Source organism: Gavia stellata, chromosome 6, assembly GCF_030936135.1.
Source record: "Gavia stellata isolate bGavSte3 chromosome 6, bGavSte3.hap2, whole genome shotgun sequence".
Taxonomy (NCBI): domain Eukaryota; kingdom Metazoa; phylum Chordata; class Aves; order Gaviiformes; family Gaviidae; genus Gavia; species Gavia stellata.
Genome location: NC_082599.1, coordinates 24362273 through 24375807, shown reverse-complemented (window position 1 = coordinate 24375807; position 13535 = coordinate 24362273). Strand labels below are relative to the sequence as shown.

Below are 13535 nucleotides of genomic sequence, written 5' to 3'. Positions count from 1 at the left end.
AAACTAAGCAGAAGACAATACTTGCTCTCACCATTTTAAATGTCCAATAAGTATTTTTCCATATTTAATTTTAGATTCATAGTCTTTGCCTCGCTTTTATCTATACAACAGAAATCTCTTTCCTTATCTTGTATAAACATAACCCCAAGAAGATCTTTTTTTGAGACACATAAATTAAACGTTTGCAGTTGCTTATTTTGTAATATGTCTTTTTCCTTTGTCCCTTCCTTTGTACTTTCTCCAGCTTTGGACATCCTTTCAGCCCCCAGGGACTGAAAACTGCTTTCAGTATTCCAGAGTGATTTTATCAGTGCTTTAGAGAAGTAGACAGTACTATAGGAGCTGTGTAAATTAAGGGACTTCCAGTCCACATACGTTTGTACACAACAACAAAATCCTGAACAGTTCAGTTTCACTGGTGAGACAGTAAAGTTTCTCACAGCTCCACCTCCCACCTGCTGTACATTAACTGTGCAATTTCTGCATGAGGTTCAAACAATAGGATTAAAAAAAATGCTGAGAGGAATTTGACAGGGCTGCCATATCAGCAAAGCCTTAAAACATGAAGCTGAATTGCCCAAACAACAAAACATTACCAGGCATAAGTGCTAATCTTAACCAGGAGTGGCTAGTTACTGATAAGACAAACCAGGAAAGCAAAGCATGATTTACTGGTATTGTCTTGCCTAAATCTTGGGGATTATACTGTCATTTTGGTATGTGAAGTTTGCAGACATCTCTTTATGGAGGGGCCTGGACAATCATAGGCCCTTTGCTTAAAAATGTTTTCATGGTTACACCAATGCACTTGAGGATTTTCTTTACAAAAAGGACCTAAAATAAATTAAAACACATCCAAAGGTCCCTATTTACTGCTTGAAGACCTGCAGTCTCTAGAGCTCACAATGATGAGAAACTAATCTTGACTTTTTTTTTTACAAATTTGTTTTTTATTATGCTTTACATATGTTGGTTAATTTAGTCTGTTCTAGTGCCACATAACTGGCTCTCAACCTATCATTTTAGGTTTCATATCATGGTTAATGAACCTGGTAAAAACACAACTTTTCCATCAATAAAATAATAATTTGCAATATGTATATAGGGTCTCAGATAACTTGACCAACAAATGCAATCGTTTTACCCACCATCAGAAGTCAGTCACCTCTAGAAGGGGATGATGCAGCCATTAATGTTAACACATTAACACACATTAACACTGCGCTATAATTCACAAGCTGGATGAATTCACGCAGGGTGCATTTCCAGTCACGGACCCTCAGGCAAAAGAACATGACCAGCAAAATCACAGGAAATGTAGACAGCTGAGAAAGCCTAGCAGAAATTTTGATGGGAATATATTACCTTGAAAAAGTGTAATGAGGATTCATAGAATCATAGAATCATTTAGGTTGGAAAAGACCTGTAAGATCATCGAATCCAACCATAAACCTAACACTGCCAGGTCCCACTAAACCATGTCTCTAAGTAAGGTGCCACATCTACACATCTTTCAAGTGACCTCAAAAGAAAAGGACATCTGTTAAGCATTATTTGAAATACAACACCTTCAATAACATAGTGTTGTCTAAGACCGTGCTGGGGCACTATATGTCTCAGTACAGATTGTGAAAAAAAATACAGTCTACTAAATTATGAAATCAAATGCTCTAAGCATGCCAAGTCATCCATCCAAGCTCTCCCTATTTAAAGTCCTCATTACCTCCTCAGGCCATTGCAAAATACAGTACAATTAATTCTTTTCTACAATAGCTTTTTTTTTTTTTTTAATACCCAAGGAACAAAGACTGTAAAAAGTACATTGCTATCAAACTGTGGTGTAATAGTGTGTGCTTTTACTATCACTGGTATCAAGTAATCCCTATTGAGTGGTTTTTTTTCCCTTCTAACATCAATATTGAAGCTGATGATACATCCAGTCCATTCCTAATGCAGTTCTGAGTGGAAATCTTAGCTTACACACAGACTCTTTCAAAGGCAAGAAGAAAATCTTGGCATCAAGGAAGATCTCCTTAGGCTGGGCAAATGGATAAATTATGAGAGTAATAAGGAATGTAAGAAATACTGATGCCATAACCTAGCACAGTGCTTGCTACTACTAATAATGATTCTGCTGCAGTACTTAAAAAAATTCAATCACAACAATACTATTAGCAAGTAATTGCAAATATTGTTTAAAGAAAACAAAAGAAAGAAAAGTCAAGACAACAGTCAGCTCTCTCCAGACTGGCGGGGAAGAGGCAGTGCCAAGCAGAGACACTGGTGGGGCAGCATGTGCGAGGAGCAAAGGAGAAGGCGAGGCAGGGTGTCCAGCAGGTTGGGGGATGAACGATAGAGCTCCTGTGAGCACAGGGAAAAGGGTGGGGAAGCAGAAGGTGGTGTGGACTGCTCTCACCCTCTGGAGCTGCATGGAGGATGACTTAAAGACAGAGATAAATTGAATAATCACAGACAAAGAAAAATGGTGGTATTCCTAGTGAGGATATAATCTATTACATCTACTGAAACTTTCACTACGAACCTCAGAAACGCCCTTGCAAACAGTTTTACAAAAACAAGTATGGGCATGTGGGAGAGCAGACAGTGAGTTAAAGTTTATTTCTTCACATTTGGGATCCTAAACATAAAGTGATAGAAGATTAGCACCTTATATCTCTTATTCACATTACATATATTTGTATAATTAAGACCACCAGCACTCTGCAAATAAATCTCCTTTTCAAACTTTTCTACAATCTTGTGATTCTAATTCAATCTAATGGCAACATCTTCCATTATGTCATATGCTGGGCCTTGTACAGCAAAGCCAGCAACTATTTATTTGCTATCTACAGTAAAATCAAAACTGTACAAGCATATTTGCATTTTTGTGACAAAAAAATGAAGCCCTATTTTGACAGGTTTTTTTTGAAAATCAAGAAGCTTTGGTGGAGGTGAAACTGGTGGATTATACTTGCAATTAATTTATTTTCATAATTTTAAAAGCAGACAATAATTTAATTCCAAAATCTTGGAAACATAAAATTTCACTATCAGGAAATCTTGTATGACAGCTGATAGATATCTACTAAGTACCAGCTCTAGCAGTCTCCTACTTTAACAACCCGAGACAGAAGATTTATTTTAAACTCAGCAGTGATTGCATTATTTCCAACCTTTCAAATGACATATCCTCAAGGAAGTGTGATAAAAGATGCACTTTATTATTTGGCCTTATGTTCAATAAATTGTTCTCATTACACTACCATCTCCACAAGTACAGGGTGTAACCATGGTACGTGTCTAAGATGCATGTACATAGGAAGCTTCATGATACAGATGCTGATACATTGCACTGCATGAGCCTTTTGTGCTGCCCCTCCATGCCAACACCTCCTCCACCTCGCCTAGCCAATCATCAGCAGAGGACGTGAGGCACCAAGCTGGGATACTGTTTTGTTTAGACTCAGAAAGATTCCTTCTTCAGAACTGAAATCAAGGTGACCCAATTGTAGCCATTTCCCTTGTTTTTTCTCATTAGCTCTCTGAATGATTCTGCTTTGCTTAACAACTAGCAAACCTGCACACACTGTGCTCCAGGGAAGAAACCAATCTATGTGCAGTACCCAGCACCATAAGACCCCAAATCCAACTGTTACCATAGGACAAATAGTTTGGAACAAGATGACTGGACATCTGTAACTCTCCTGAAGAAATTAGTCTAGAGGTGGTTTCTACCAAAATGACAGTGTCTATGAAGGGCAGTTTTATTTATCTAGGATATATTTTGTAGAATAGGAAAACGCATCTGTAAAACTGGCAAATCCTTGACAGAATGGGCATATACCATAAATACTGCAATTTCAGCTTCAATTAACAAGCCAACTTCTCAGATGAAAACTCTTTTTTTTTAAAAACCTCATCTCCCTCCATACACAATATAAACTGTTTGTGAGGATTCATCACTACAAGCACTTGAAACCACTTCTGCCTCCAAATTAATTTGTACTGAAATGCATGACCCGCACTACAGACAGTACTGTGAAAGATTGTGAACGGACTAGAGATTAGAGAGTCACTGAACAGCAACGATATTTGGCAAGTTCTCATCTCCCAGGCTTATGCTCACACCATGGTACTCACCTGTATCTCAAAATAGGAAAAATCCATGAAGAGTTATCAACCACTGGCAGTGTGGCATTTATTTTCATCATCTTTAACCTACCTCAGTCCTTTCCTTTCTACAACTACTAGCATATAATGCAGTCCTTAGACCACATGACTTGTTAAGAGAAACATGCATCACAACATGAAGGTCTAGAAGAGGTTTGATTCCTTTGGATTCAGTGTTTTTTCAGCACTTCGGCTTCTTTTCCAGCGCTTTCAGTGTTTCAGATTCTTTTTTTTCAGTTCTTTTTTATTTAATTGGGAAAAAGAAGAGATATACAAATAAACAATATACTACCAGAAGATTATCTATCAACCATGATTAACAAACTTGGCCTTAGACTAAAACAAGTCAATAAGTCATTAATATTAAAAAATCATACCAGATGGCAGGTCATCCAAAGGAAACTCGAACAACTTGGATTTGTAAACGGAGTGGAAATGGAAGTCATCCTGAAATAGTAAATAATGGCATGTATTAAATCTGGATAAACTAATCCATCTCATGTGCATTAAATAGACAGTTCCAAAGGTCCTTGTTATCCAACAACTACCCTAGTGAACACGCAAGTTGCAAGGCACCATTACTCTGCACCATTACTCTACACTCTTCTCCTTTTCCCAACTGTGATGTGATAGCTAACGCCACAGTTAGTCATCTTTTATTTGAAATATCTGAGTACATCAAACAGAGTGGCTGAGCACACTTAGAGCTAAGCTTAAGAGAGGTGCCCAGGGAACATCAATGAGAGTCACAGAGGATGCTGAACTGGAGTTGAGGCCAAACCAGGAGGAGAGGGATGTAACAAATCCAGAGCGGGAAGTGCCAGAGAAGGGGACAGGGCACTCCCAGGCTTCTCCTGCTGGCTCCAAGGGACACTCATCACTCTCTGGTGCTGTACTGCTCTACATCCAGGTGTTACAGAGTACACACATATACACATACCACTGCCTAATTCTTGGAGGTCTACTTTTTTCTGTGATGATGGGGACTCACATATGAGGTAAATGAGTTGGGAACAATGGGATAATCCTTTGGTCCCAGAGCCTTACACCTACCCTGTACCCATGAATGTCTGTATTCAACAAACAATACAGCAGGACTACTATAAAGTTCTACTTACATCTGCAGTGTAGTTTTCATCTGGCTCAATAAGGTAAGTATGATTTCCATCATAGAACATCCCACTGTCAAGAGCAGGAAATGTAAATACTGATTTAATAAGCAAATACTAGTGCAACACAGAAGTAAGTCTAAGAAGTTCATATATTTTAAAAATTTAAATATTTATAAAAGGAAGCAGTTAAAAATGGTTTCAGGAACTGAGCGTAATTCTGAGTCAATCTTTTGTTTCTTTTCTTCAGAAAGAAAGATATTCTCTCCCATGGTGATACAGACTCTTCTTTCTTCCCCAAAGCTTCTCTACAACACACATAAACACCACAAAAATTGGCTAATTTGGCCACCTGAAAAACCAGTTCAGAGCCCTGACTCCCATGCAAGAGAGATCTACCTGCAACAGATAAATAAGGGACCTGTCTTTAGGAACACACGTATTTGGAACATGTGCTCAGCTTTCCCCCAAATAAAAATACTATTGAATTGAACTGATCCTTAGGTTTTAATGGTTTTGACTAACTCCTCAGTGATTTCATATAGTACCAAGTACAAAGGGCATAATGGTCACTTTTGGGCACAGAGGGCTGTTGGGCATTTCAGCAATAATAATTATGACAGATGGTCTTTTTTTTTAAATTGAGTTAGTTTAAGTTTATGTTTCTAGAAAACTTTAATGGCTATATGCATTATTATATCAATATGGACATTATACAATGTTCATGATAAGGAGATAGGAAACCCCATCAGACAGGCTTCCAATGGGTTGTGGTGAAAAGAGATACAGAGGACCAAGCTTTCTGCCATACCGATGGTTTTGGCAAAATACTCATGGTCTCTTTCTTAATGGCATAAAATCTTCTCCACCACAGAAATTTGAAGGTCATTCATGATAAGCACACTGCTATGTATCTCAGAAAATGTGTCGCTTTTCTTGCCCACAGACAATCACCAATTTTCCATATTAAATTCCAACACACGGTTCAACTCTAAATGAAGAACAAACGGAACTGTTACGGCTCTCTAAATGGATGAAGATTGTCTGTGACAGTAACACCAGATGCTTTTGCACTACCACCTGAATGTACAGCAAAGGTGAGGTCCATTCCTGCAAGGATGTCTTCTATTAAGAGTTACCTTAAGTTTACTTAGGTAAAAAGTGTACTGAGGTTTAATCTTTAACATAACGCAGGATGCACAAGTGTGGTTGAATTGCATCTTAAAAGAAAGTGTTGATACAGACATTACTCTGTAAGAGCATAAAACCAAAGGGCATTTCTTATATCACTACCATTCTGATCTTCAACCAAATCAGCATTTTTTTTAAATAATTTTGCCTTTATTGCAGTGGCATACACGCATGGTTGGGATTAGGCTGTATCAGCATGTCCCTTTCAAAGTGCCACTACTAAGTCTGGCCATAAATATGAGCTGTAAGTTCAAACTTGGCACATAGTACACAACAGCAGCATGAAAGCAAGATTATTTATTTAGATTACTCTTTAGCAAACTTTTAGGCATCAAAAAAACCCCACCAGAAATATAAACAACAAAACCAGATACTTTTCTTTTTTCTTATGCAGCTTTTTTTTTTTTAAATAGCAAAATTGATTTTGGTTCTGCGCAGGACCAGACGCAGTCAGTAAAATACTGTCATTCTTTTCCTGACTATTAAGAAATATAAGCATATATTAAGCTTGTAAGCCATTACAGCTATTGATGTGCATACTTCTCTTAATATCATTCACTTACGGGGTTAACCATGTAGCATTCACAGAAGTAGCTTGGGTTACTGACTGTGTAACATACATCAAGTGTGATCATGAGTATATCTACAATTTAGAGCTGTTTCACCTTTCAAATCACCTGTGCCTATTCTTTAGAAATAAATACTGTCTACACAGCTTAAGATAAATATTCTAGCACCTGCTGCAGCTTCTTTGCCTAGGAATAAAGTGAGATTTGGGAACATCCTGCAGCTCTTGGTCAGGCAAAATGTCCTTCCCTCTAATTGCAATTTTATTTAAGCACAGTCTGCAAGATGAAGCACTATAAGCAAATGGCTTCTCGTGCAACTATTGCACCCAGTAGCACTGACCTCTGATCAAGTCACTCAACAGTGACAAGAATAATAGTCAGGGCCAACCTACAGATCTGACTTGCCCACTCAAAGCGTTCATGGCTCTTTTCCAACCAACTTCAATAGTCCAGTGCTGTGTGAACAAATCACACGCTTATGGATGTGTTAGAGAGAAAGCAATAGCAAAACACAGGCCATTTCAAAAACCTGAATTTTGACTATGTATATTCTTCAAACAAACAAATCTGTAGTCCTGAAAGTCTAATTTGCAGTAATAACAGCAGTTTTTATATTCACCACCAGTGGGCAGCAAAATCATATATCAACCTGGTGTCTGTGCAACTTGCCTTGAAACACAGGCCTGCAAGTCGTGCCTGACTATAGCTTATTTATAGCCCAGCAACCAGTGTGTGTTGCATTCAAAGTTTTTTGTGTTAACTCATAGGAAACTGTGGTTACTTCATATTCCACAGAAGACAAAATAAAAATCCAAACAAAATGGCTCACTTGGAGTTAAGGTTGCAGAGATACATTTTTCATTAGCAAAGTCATTAAGAAGAGAAGAAATTTATAACTTTAAGCATTCTGTCAGCCAGTCATTCGATTAATTTAACTAACAAAAGGAAGACCACAACATAGACATTACCAACAGAAGAACTCATAATTTATGATTAAAAAACCACAACATTTTCTCAAATGCATGAAAAATTCTGCTGTTACTGGCCAAGATCTAGGGGTACTAATAAATAAGAGAAGAGATTAGCAGGAACTTTGGGAATATGAAGCCTGTTATTCTATTAAAGGCATCTGTTCTGTCTTACGCACTTCCTAAAATTCAGGAAAGCAAAGCTCCTGCCCTGCAGACCTTATTAGAAGATAACTCTCCCCAGCTTCCCTTATTCCAGTGAGACTCTCCAAACTGTGGTTGGAGCTAAGGAGCTATGATTGCTGGTGTGAGTTTCTAGTAATTACTTAGCATTTAAAATTGACTGTGGAGGAGCTAGTTGTAATGGAGATGCAGTGTCAGAGAATGTGAGTTTAATACAGCTCAGGAAAACATTACTTTCTCATACTGGATACTGGAATTACCAGCCTGCTATAGTAAGCTTCATATTGCATCTTGTGTGAAGGATAACGCTGCTGAAACTTTATTGTATCAGAAAAAGAGAGAAAAAAAAAGATACCTCTCAAGGGAAAGCTGAATTATACAGGGAAAAAAAATGCATCTTTCATCACGTAACTGTGTTAGAAGGGACCAGTTTGAATACCAGGCAATTTAAGAGTACAGAGCAGCAGGACGGTCAGTCTTAAGAACAAACCCACAGAAGGAGGGCAGGGAAGGACATACACAGGCTCTCCTTCCCTTCTGTTTTTTCTCCCAGGAGTTAGCGGGGGCCAAGACCTAACGGATCACTGCTAATGGAAGCCATGCAGTGGCTCAGAACGCATTAGGATGCTACTATTTTTAGGCTCACTGTCCATACTGAATCTGGGCTCAGGTTTCTTGAGCTGCTCAACCTTGATCATAAAAGAGATAAACACAACTGTAAATCAGACAAGTGCAAGGATGACAAGTCTTCTGCATGCATTCTCCCCCTTCTTAACAAAGAATATACAAATATAAAAGAAAGACACTACTTAAATACATGTAGTTATATGGCTGATACCAAAACTACAGAATAGTTGGAGATAAACAATAAGCTGAAGATTTCCATCAGCTAAGCCCTGCTTTCTCAGAAAAAGGCAAGGCTCAGGTAATCTCCACACAGGTTCACTTGTTGCCATGACTTTTCAAGCTGATCTCAGTATGAAAAGTGCTGAGTTCCCTTAATTCCCAGATTCAAAAGACACTATAGTTACTTGGTTGCTCTGAAAACCTGACTAGCATCTCTCAATAGTGCTGAAAGTAGACAGGTCCAAAAGCTGTGTAGTCAACACACAGTTCCGTGTAACCTTCAGATGACAGACACTTTGATTATATTATCACTAAAATTATGTACTTCAAAAAAAATTATTATTGCACAATTTTATATCCTTTCTTCCAGATTTTGCAAGATTTTACTATATCAAAGGTATTAACCCACACACACAGCTTAAGGCCAGCAATTCTGTGAAGAAAATGGACAGGACAAGAGAAACCCTAAACTGACACTTTGTAAAGAGAGTAGAAAAGAAAGATAAAATACATTGTTGTAGCAAGAAGAAAAGAACACAATTTCCAAATCGTTCATGTCAATACTGGCAGTGTTTTTTATTCTTGTAGAATAGGATGTTTTCAGCTACTTCTACTCTTCTATCTCTATAATAAATTATCTTAAAACAATACCTGGCCACTGTCATAAGTCCTCAGTTTAAAGAAAAAGAAAAGAAACTTGGTTGCTTTGTCAGCAAATTCTGAAAACAAACAAACAAGGCTTTTGCAAGGTTCAAATTAAACCCATTTTTTCTAAAGATTGTTGAGTACTTAATATTGGTAACAAACTAGCAGGAAAATAAACAGCACCTATTTTATTATAAACAACTTTATTTTGCTTAAAAGACTAATAAGCAAAGGCCAGTAAAAACAAAACAGCATACTTACTGTAATCCATGGCATGTTGACAAGGCCACAAATGATACAGGATTTCCTCGAATTTGTCCCTGATAATAGCAATGTTCTCCTCCCTGAAATTGGAAATTGAGACAGTAAATCCACAGGACATCCCACAGTATCACACTCCATCCTGTCAAACACTGCTTTTTCATAAAAACATTGCCAGTCCACTGACATGGCACCAGTAATTGATTATCACTCACAAGGGTGTTCATCCCATCTCCTTTTAGCCATGGTTTGGTACTTAGACAAACGTCATCATTTTGACTCTCTCTACACCAAATGGAGATGGATATTTTCAGCGTGAAATCCCTGGCATCCTGAGACAGATTTCAGAGACAAATTACTCCAGAAGTGCTCATCTTTCTTCACTGACTAGGAAAAGAGTTGGAAATAGAGGGCTTCGACTCAACATCTGGTCTGCACATGGCTATATCAGACAAGATGAACTCTGCTCTGAGGGTCAGGCAATTTCCTACTTCTGCAGAGAAAGGTATGCTTATCAGATAACAATAATACTTGATTAAAAAAGAGAACACATCAGAAGTGCTTACTAGTGCTCCAAAACTAATGGAAACTTTAAGTATAACCAAGGAGTAAAGGAATACAACAAAAATTAATATTTATATACCTTTCAAATCAAATCTAGTAGACCTTACTCAAAAAATCCCCCCCCTTAGTTTCACAGACATTACACCGATAGTGAAGTAAGCCCTACTGCATATGCACTGAATGTATTCAGTATTGCACAGTATCAATATTTGTACACAAAATTAGAAAACCAATACAAACATCCCTTAAATTCTCACTGCCACTCTACCCTGCAGAGGAACTTACCTATTAGTGCCTTGCCAAATTCAGCTATGTCATATTATTGCACTACTGTTGGTTAAAGGACTACGAAGATGATTTTCAGTGGTTTTTTTTTTTTTAATAGCAACTCTTTATTATTTCTATTCCCTACCAGCAAATGTATAAATAATCTACCTAGCCTAATGTACCCAGCCATGGAATATTTATGTCCATTGACTTCAGGGAGGGAAAGGCATTACAATTACTGCTCTTTCAGAAGCCAGCAGTCACTTGCATGATGCATAGCACAGTCATTTTTGACATCTGACATTAAATGCTCTTGAATTTTATTTTTCAAATATGAAAAAAAAAATTAATCAAGATCAGGTAAAAGGCAAGAGAACACACAGAATATCCTTGTAGTTTTGTGGTTTGCTCAGGAAATCCTGTTCTGTTTTCTGTAAGGCATGCAAACTATTTTGGAAAGCAACTACGAAGTATGGGTGCCTCTGTTTTGAGGCGCTCTCCTTGAGAGTGTATAGGAGCCTGTTTGTCAAAGCGTGGCTGCTCGCAGGGAAAGAGACCTGATCTCAACCCGGTCACTGGAAATCATTAGTTCCTCCTCAAAATCTTCTCCGGAGCATTCATGCATGCTGTGGTGCTGTTGGACCCCAAAGCACTCAGTGCAGTGCACCTGGGGGCAGCTCACAGCTGCCATGCCCAGCAACAGCAGCGCAACAAAGAAATGCAACACCTGGTCTGACAGACTACAAGTCTGACACTATTTGGCAGGCTTGTTGCTTCACTCTGCGAGGAGAATCCCTGTGGCATATCTTCTGTTAAAAGTGTTACTTATTGGGTTTTTTAATTTCAATCTCGTTATTTCCTCTCTTCTACATACCACTTCTTCCTTCCGCTTGCTGCAGTGGCAGCAGCCACCTCCACTGCCTATCCACCTTGGCATCTTTTTCACTGTGTATCTGGTACAGATACAAAACACCTTCACCAAACTGACCTGCAGAGTGACCATCATGCTATCCACCATGGGCACCTCTCTACTAAGATGTCTGCAGAAAAACGCTACTGATATCATGCAGGTAATGTTCAACAGGCTGTGCTGATGTTTATCTGGCTCATGTCCATGAGAAGGTCCAGGGCTGACACTCCATACCAGGCTACAGGGGGGTGTCTGGCAGAAGACGTATGACCCATCGCCCTTGGATCAGCATTTCTCAGGACTATCAAGCATTTGGGACTCAGATGGAGTACAAGTGAAAAGGAGATGGTTTCAGTTTCTGCTTTGCACTCATATGCATTTTAGCCACCAACATCCTACATTACATGGGATTTAAAACAGACTACATCTTACTTTGTTTTTCCTCATTTTCTCTACTTTATTCTCCTGTTTTACACCTACTTACTTCCTATATCTTAGTCACTTTAAGCTCTCTTCATTTGAGATTTTCTTTCTTTCAGCCTGCTTTCAGGTCTTTCCAGAATATATGAATAAAAAGTAAACAAAGAGAGACTCCAATAAGCTAATAACAAAAATAACAATCAAAGTATATGGATGAGCTAAAACCTTATGAGTAATAAAATATACTCTAAACAGAACTCTTGCAGTAGCATTCCTGTAAAAGATATAACTGGAGTAAGCATGAATATGGGAATAATATTGAGAAGACTATCAGTAGGGAGTTGTACAAAGTTCTAGCTGTGGAAGGAATTTGGAGTAATTAGACAAATTGGTTTGTTCTCAGAAATTGTAGTTAATATGTACCAGAAGTAGAATCTCAGGCTCCATTAGTTTGCAAAACCATGTCTTTGTAACCAGGAGGAATGTTTTTTCATACTGAGAATCCAAGTCTGTGGCTCAAAAGTGTGTTTTGATCTTCTTAATGAGAATCAAATAAATGCCCCATGATAGTACCTCCAAATTAATTTATTCCATAATAAATCCATGAACAAATTTTTATGCTTACAGATCTAGAAAAGAAAAATATAAGAAACCCAGCTCTAAATTCTTGCCTAGGAAAAACACAATTCACACACAAATTCTATTCTATTTGATCAAATCAATTCAACTCATTGATCTACTGAAGTTCATGGTAATTCTGGTGGTGACAGAAATACAACTCTGATATTCTCAGTCTCAGGGACCGATTTTTACTACTACAAAACATTAATTTCTATATGCTAAATTCTGGAGGATATTTTTTACATATGGACTTATGTTCCTATCAACGGTGAGTCACCTCAAACCAGTTAATAAAATGTAAGAGGTTTACATGAAAATAGCTTTTTCCAAGTACTTGATGCACTAGTGGTGTGTTGGATATTTTTGGAGAGAACTTTTCATTGTAAGAAATCCTGCTGTCAGGATACTCCTAAATGAGGTTCTGAGGATTGCTATAATCTCAGCAAACAAATAAGAGGTGATGCAGTGAAACCAGATAGCACTAAGGACTGAATGGCTCTCGGAAGAGTGATTGCTTAGCACTCCTTAACAGTGTCTCAAGTGGCTAAAACATGTCAGTAACATGTGGCATACGGTGGGGAGGGTGCAAATTGTGTATTGTACATTTGGGAGACTCATTTTCAACAGTTCACAAAACCTGGTAGTGTGGCAAAAATACTAAAAAATGAGAAGGCAGAGATGTTAGCAATGCAAGTAAAATCTGTCCCCGTTTTTATCCTTTAAGATAGTTCATCCCTGCCCAGAGAGGCACCAGCTGCTCAGTAAACACAAAAAAGATGAAAACCACATTAACTGATATTCACAATGA

General features: G+C 38.0%; 1 protein-coding gene across 1 annotated transcript in view; it reads right to left on the bottom strand.

The window, feature by feature from the left end:
- The window catches only part of ADAM22 (ADAM metallopeptidase domain 22), a 138995-nt gene that overhangs the window by 49998 nt on the left and 75462 nt on the right, over positions 1–13535 (bottom strand). The window contains exons 5-7 of the mRNA XM_059818298.1: positions 9946–10028; positions 5292–5355; positions 4551–4620 (exon numbers count right to left, since the gene is read on the bottom strand). Coding sequence (XP_059674281.1) covers positions 4551–4620; positions 5292–5355; positions 9946–10028 — 217 coding nt within the window. The remainder of the gene's footprint in view (positions 1–4550; positions 4621–5291; positions 5356–9945; positions 10029–13535) is intronic.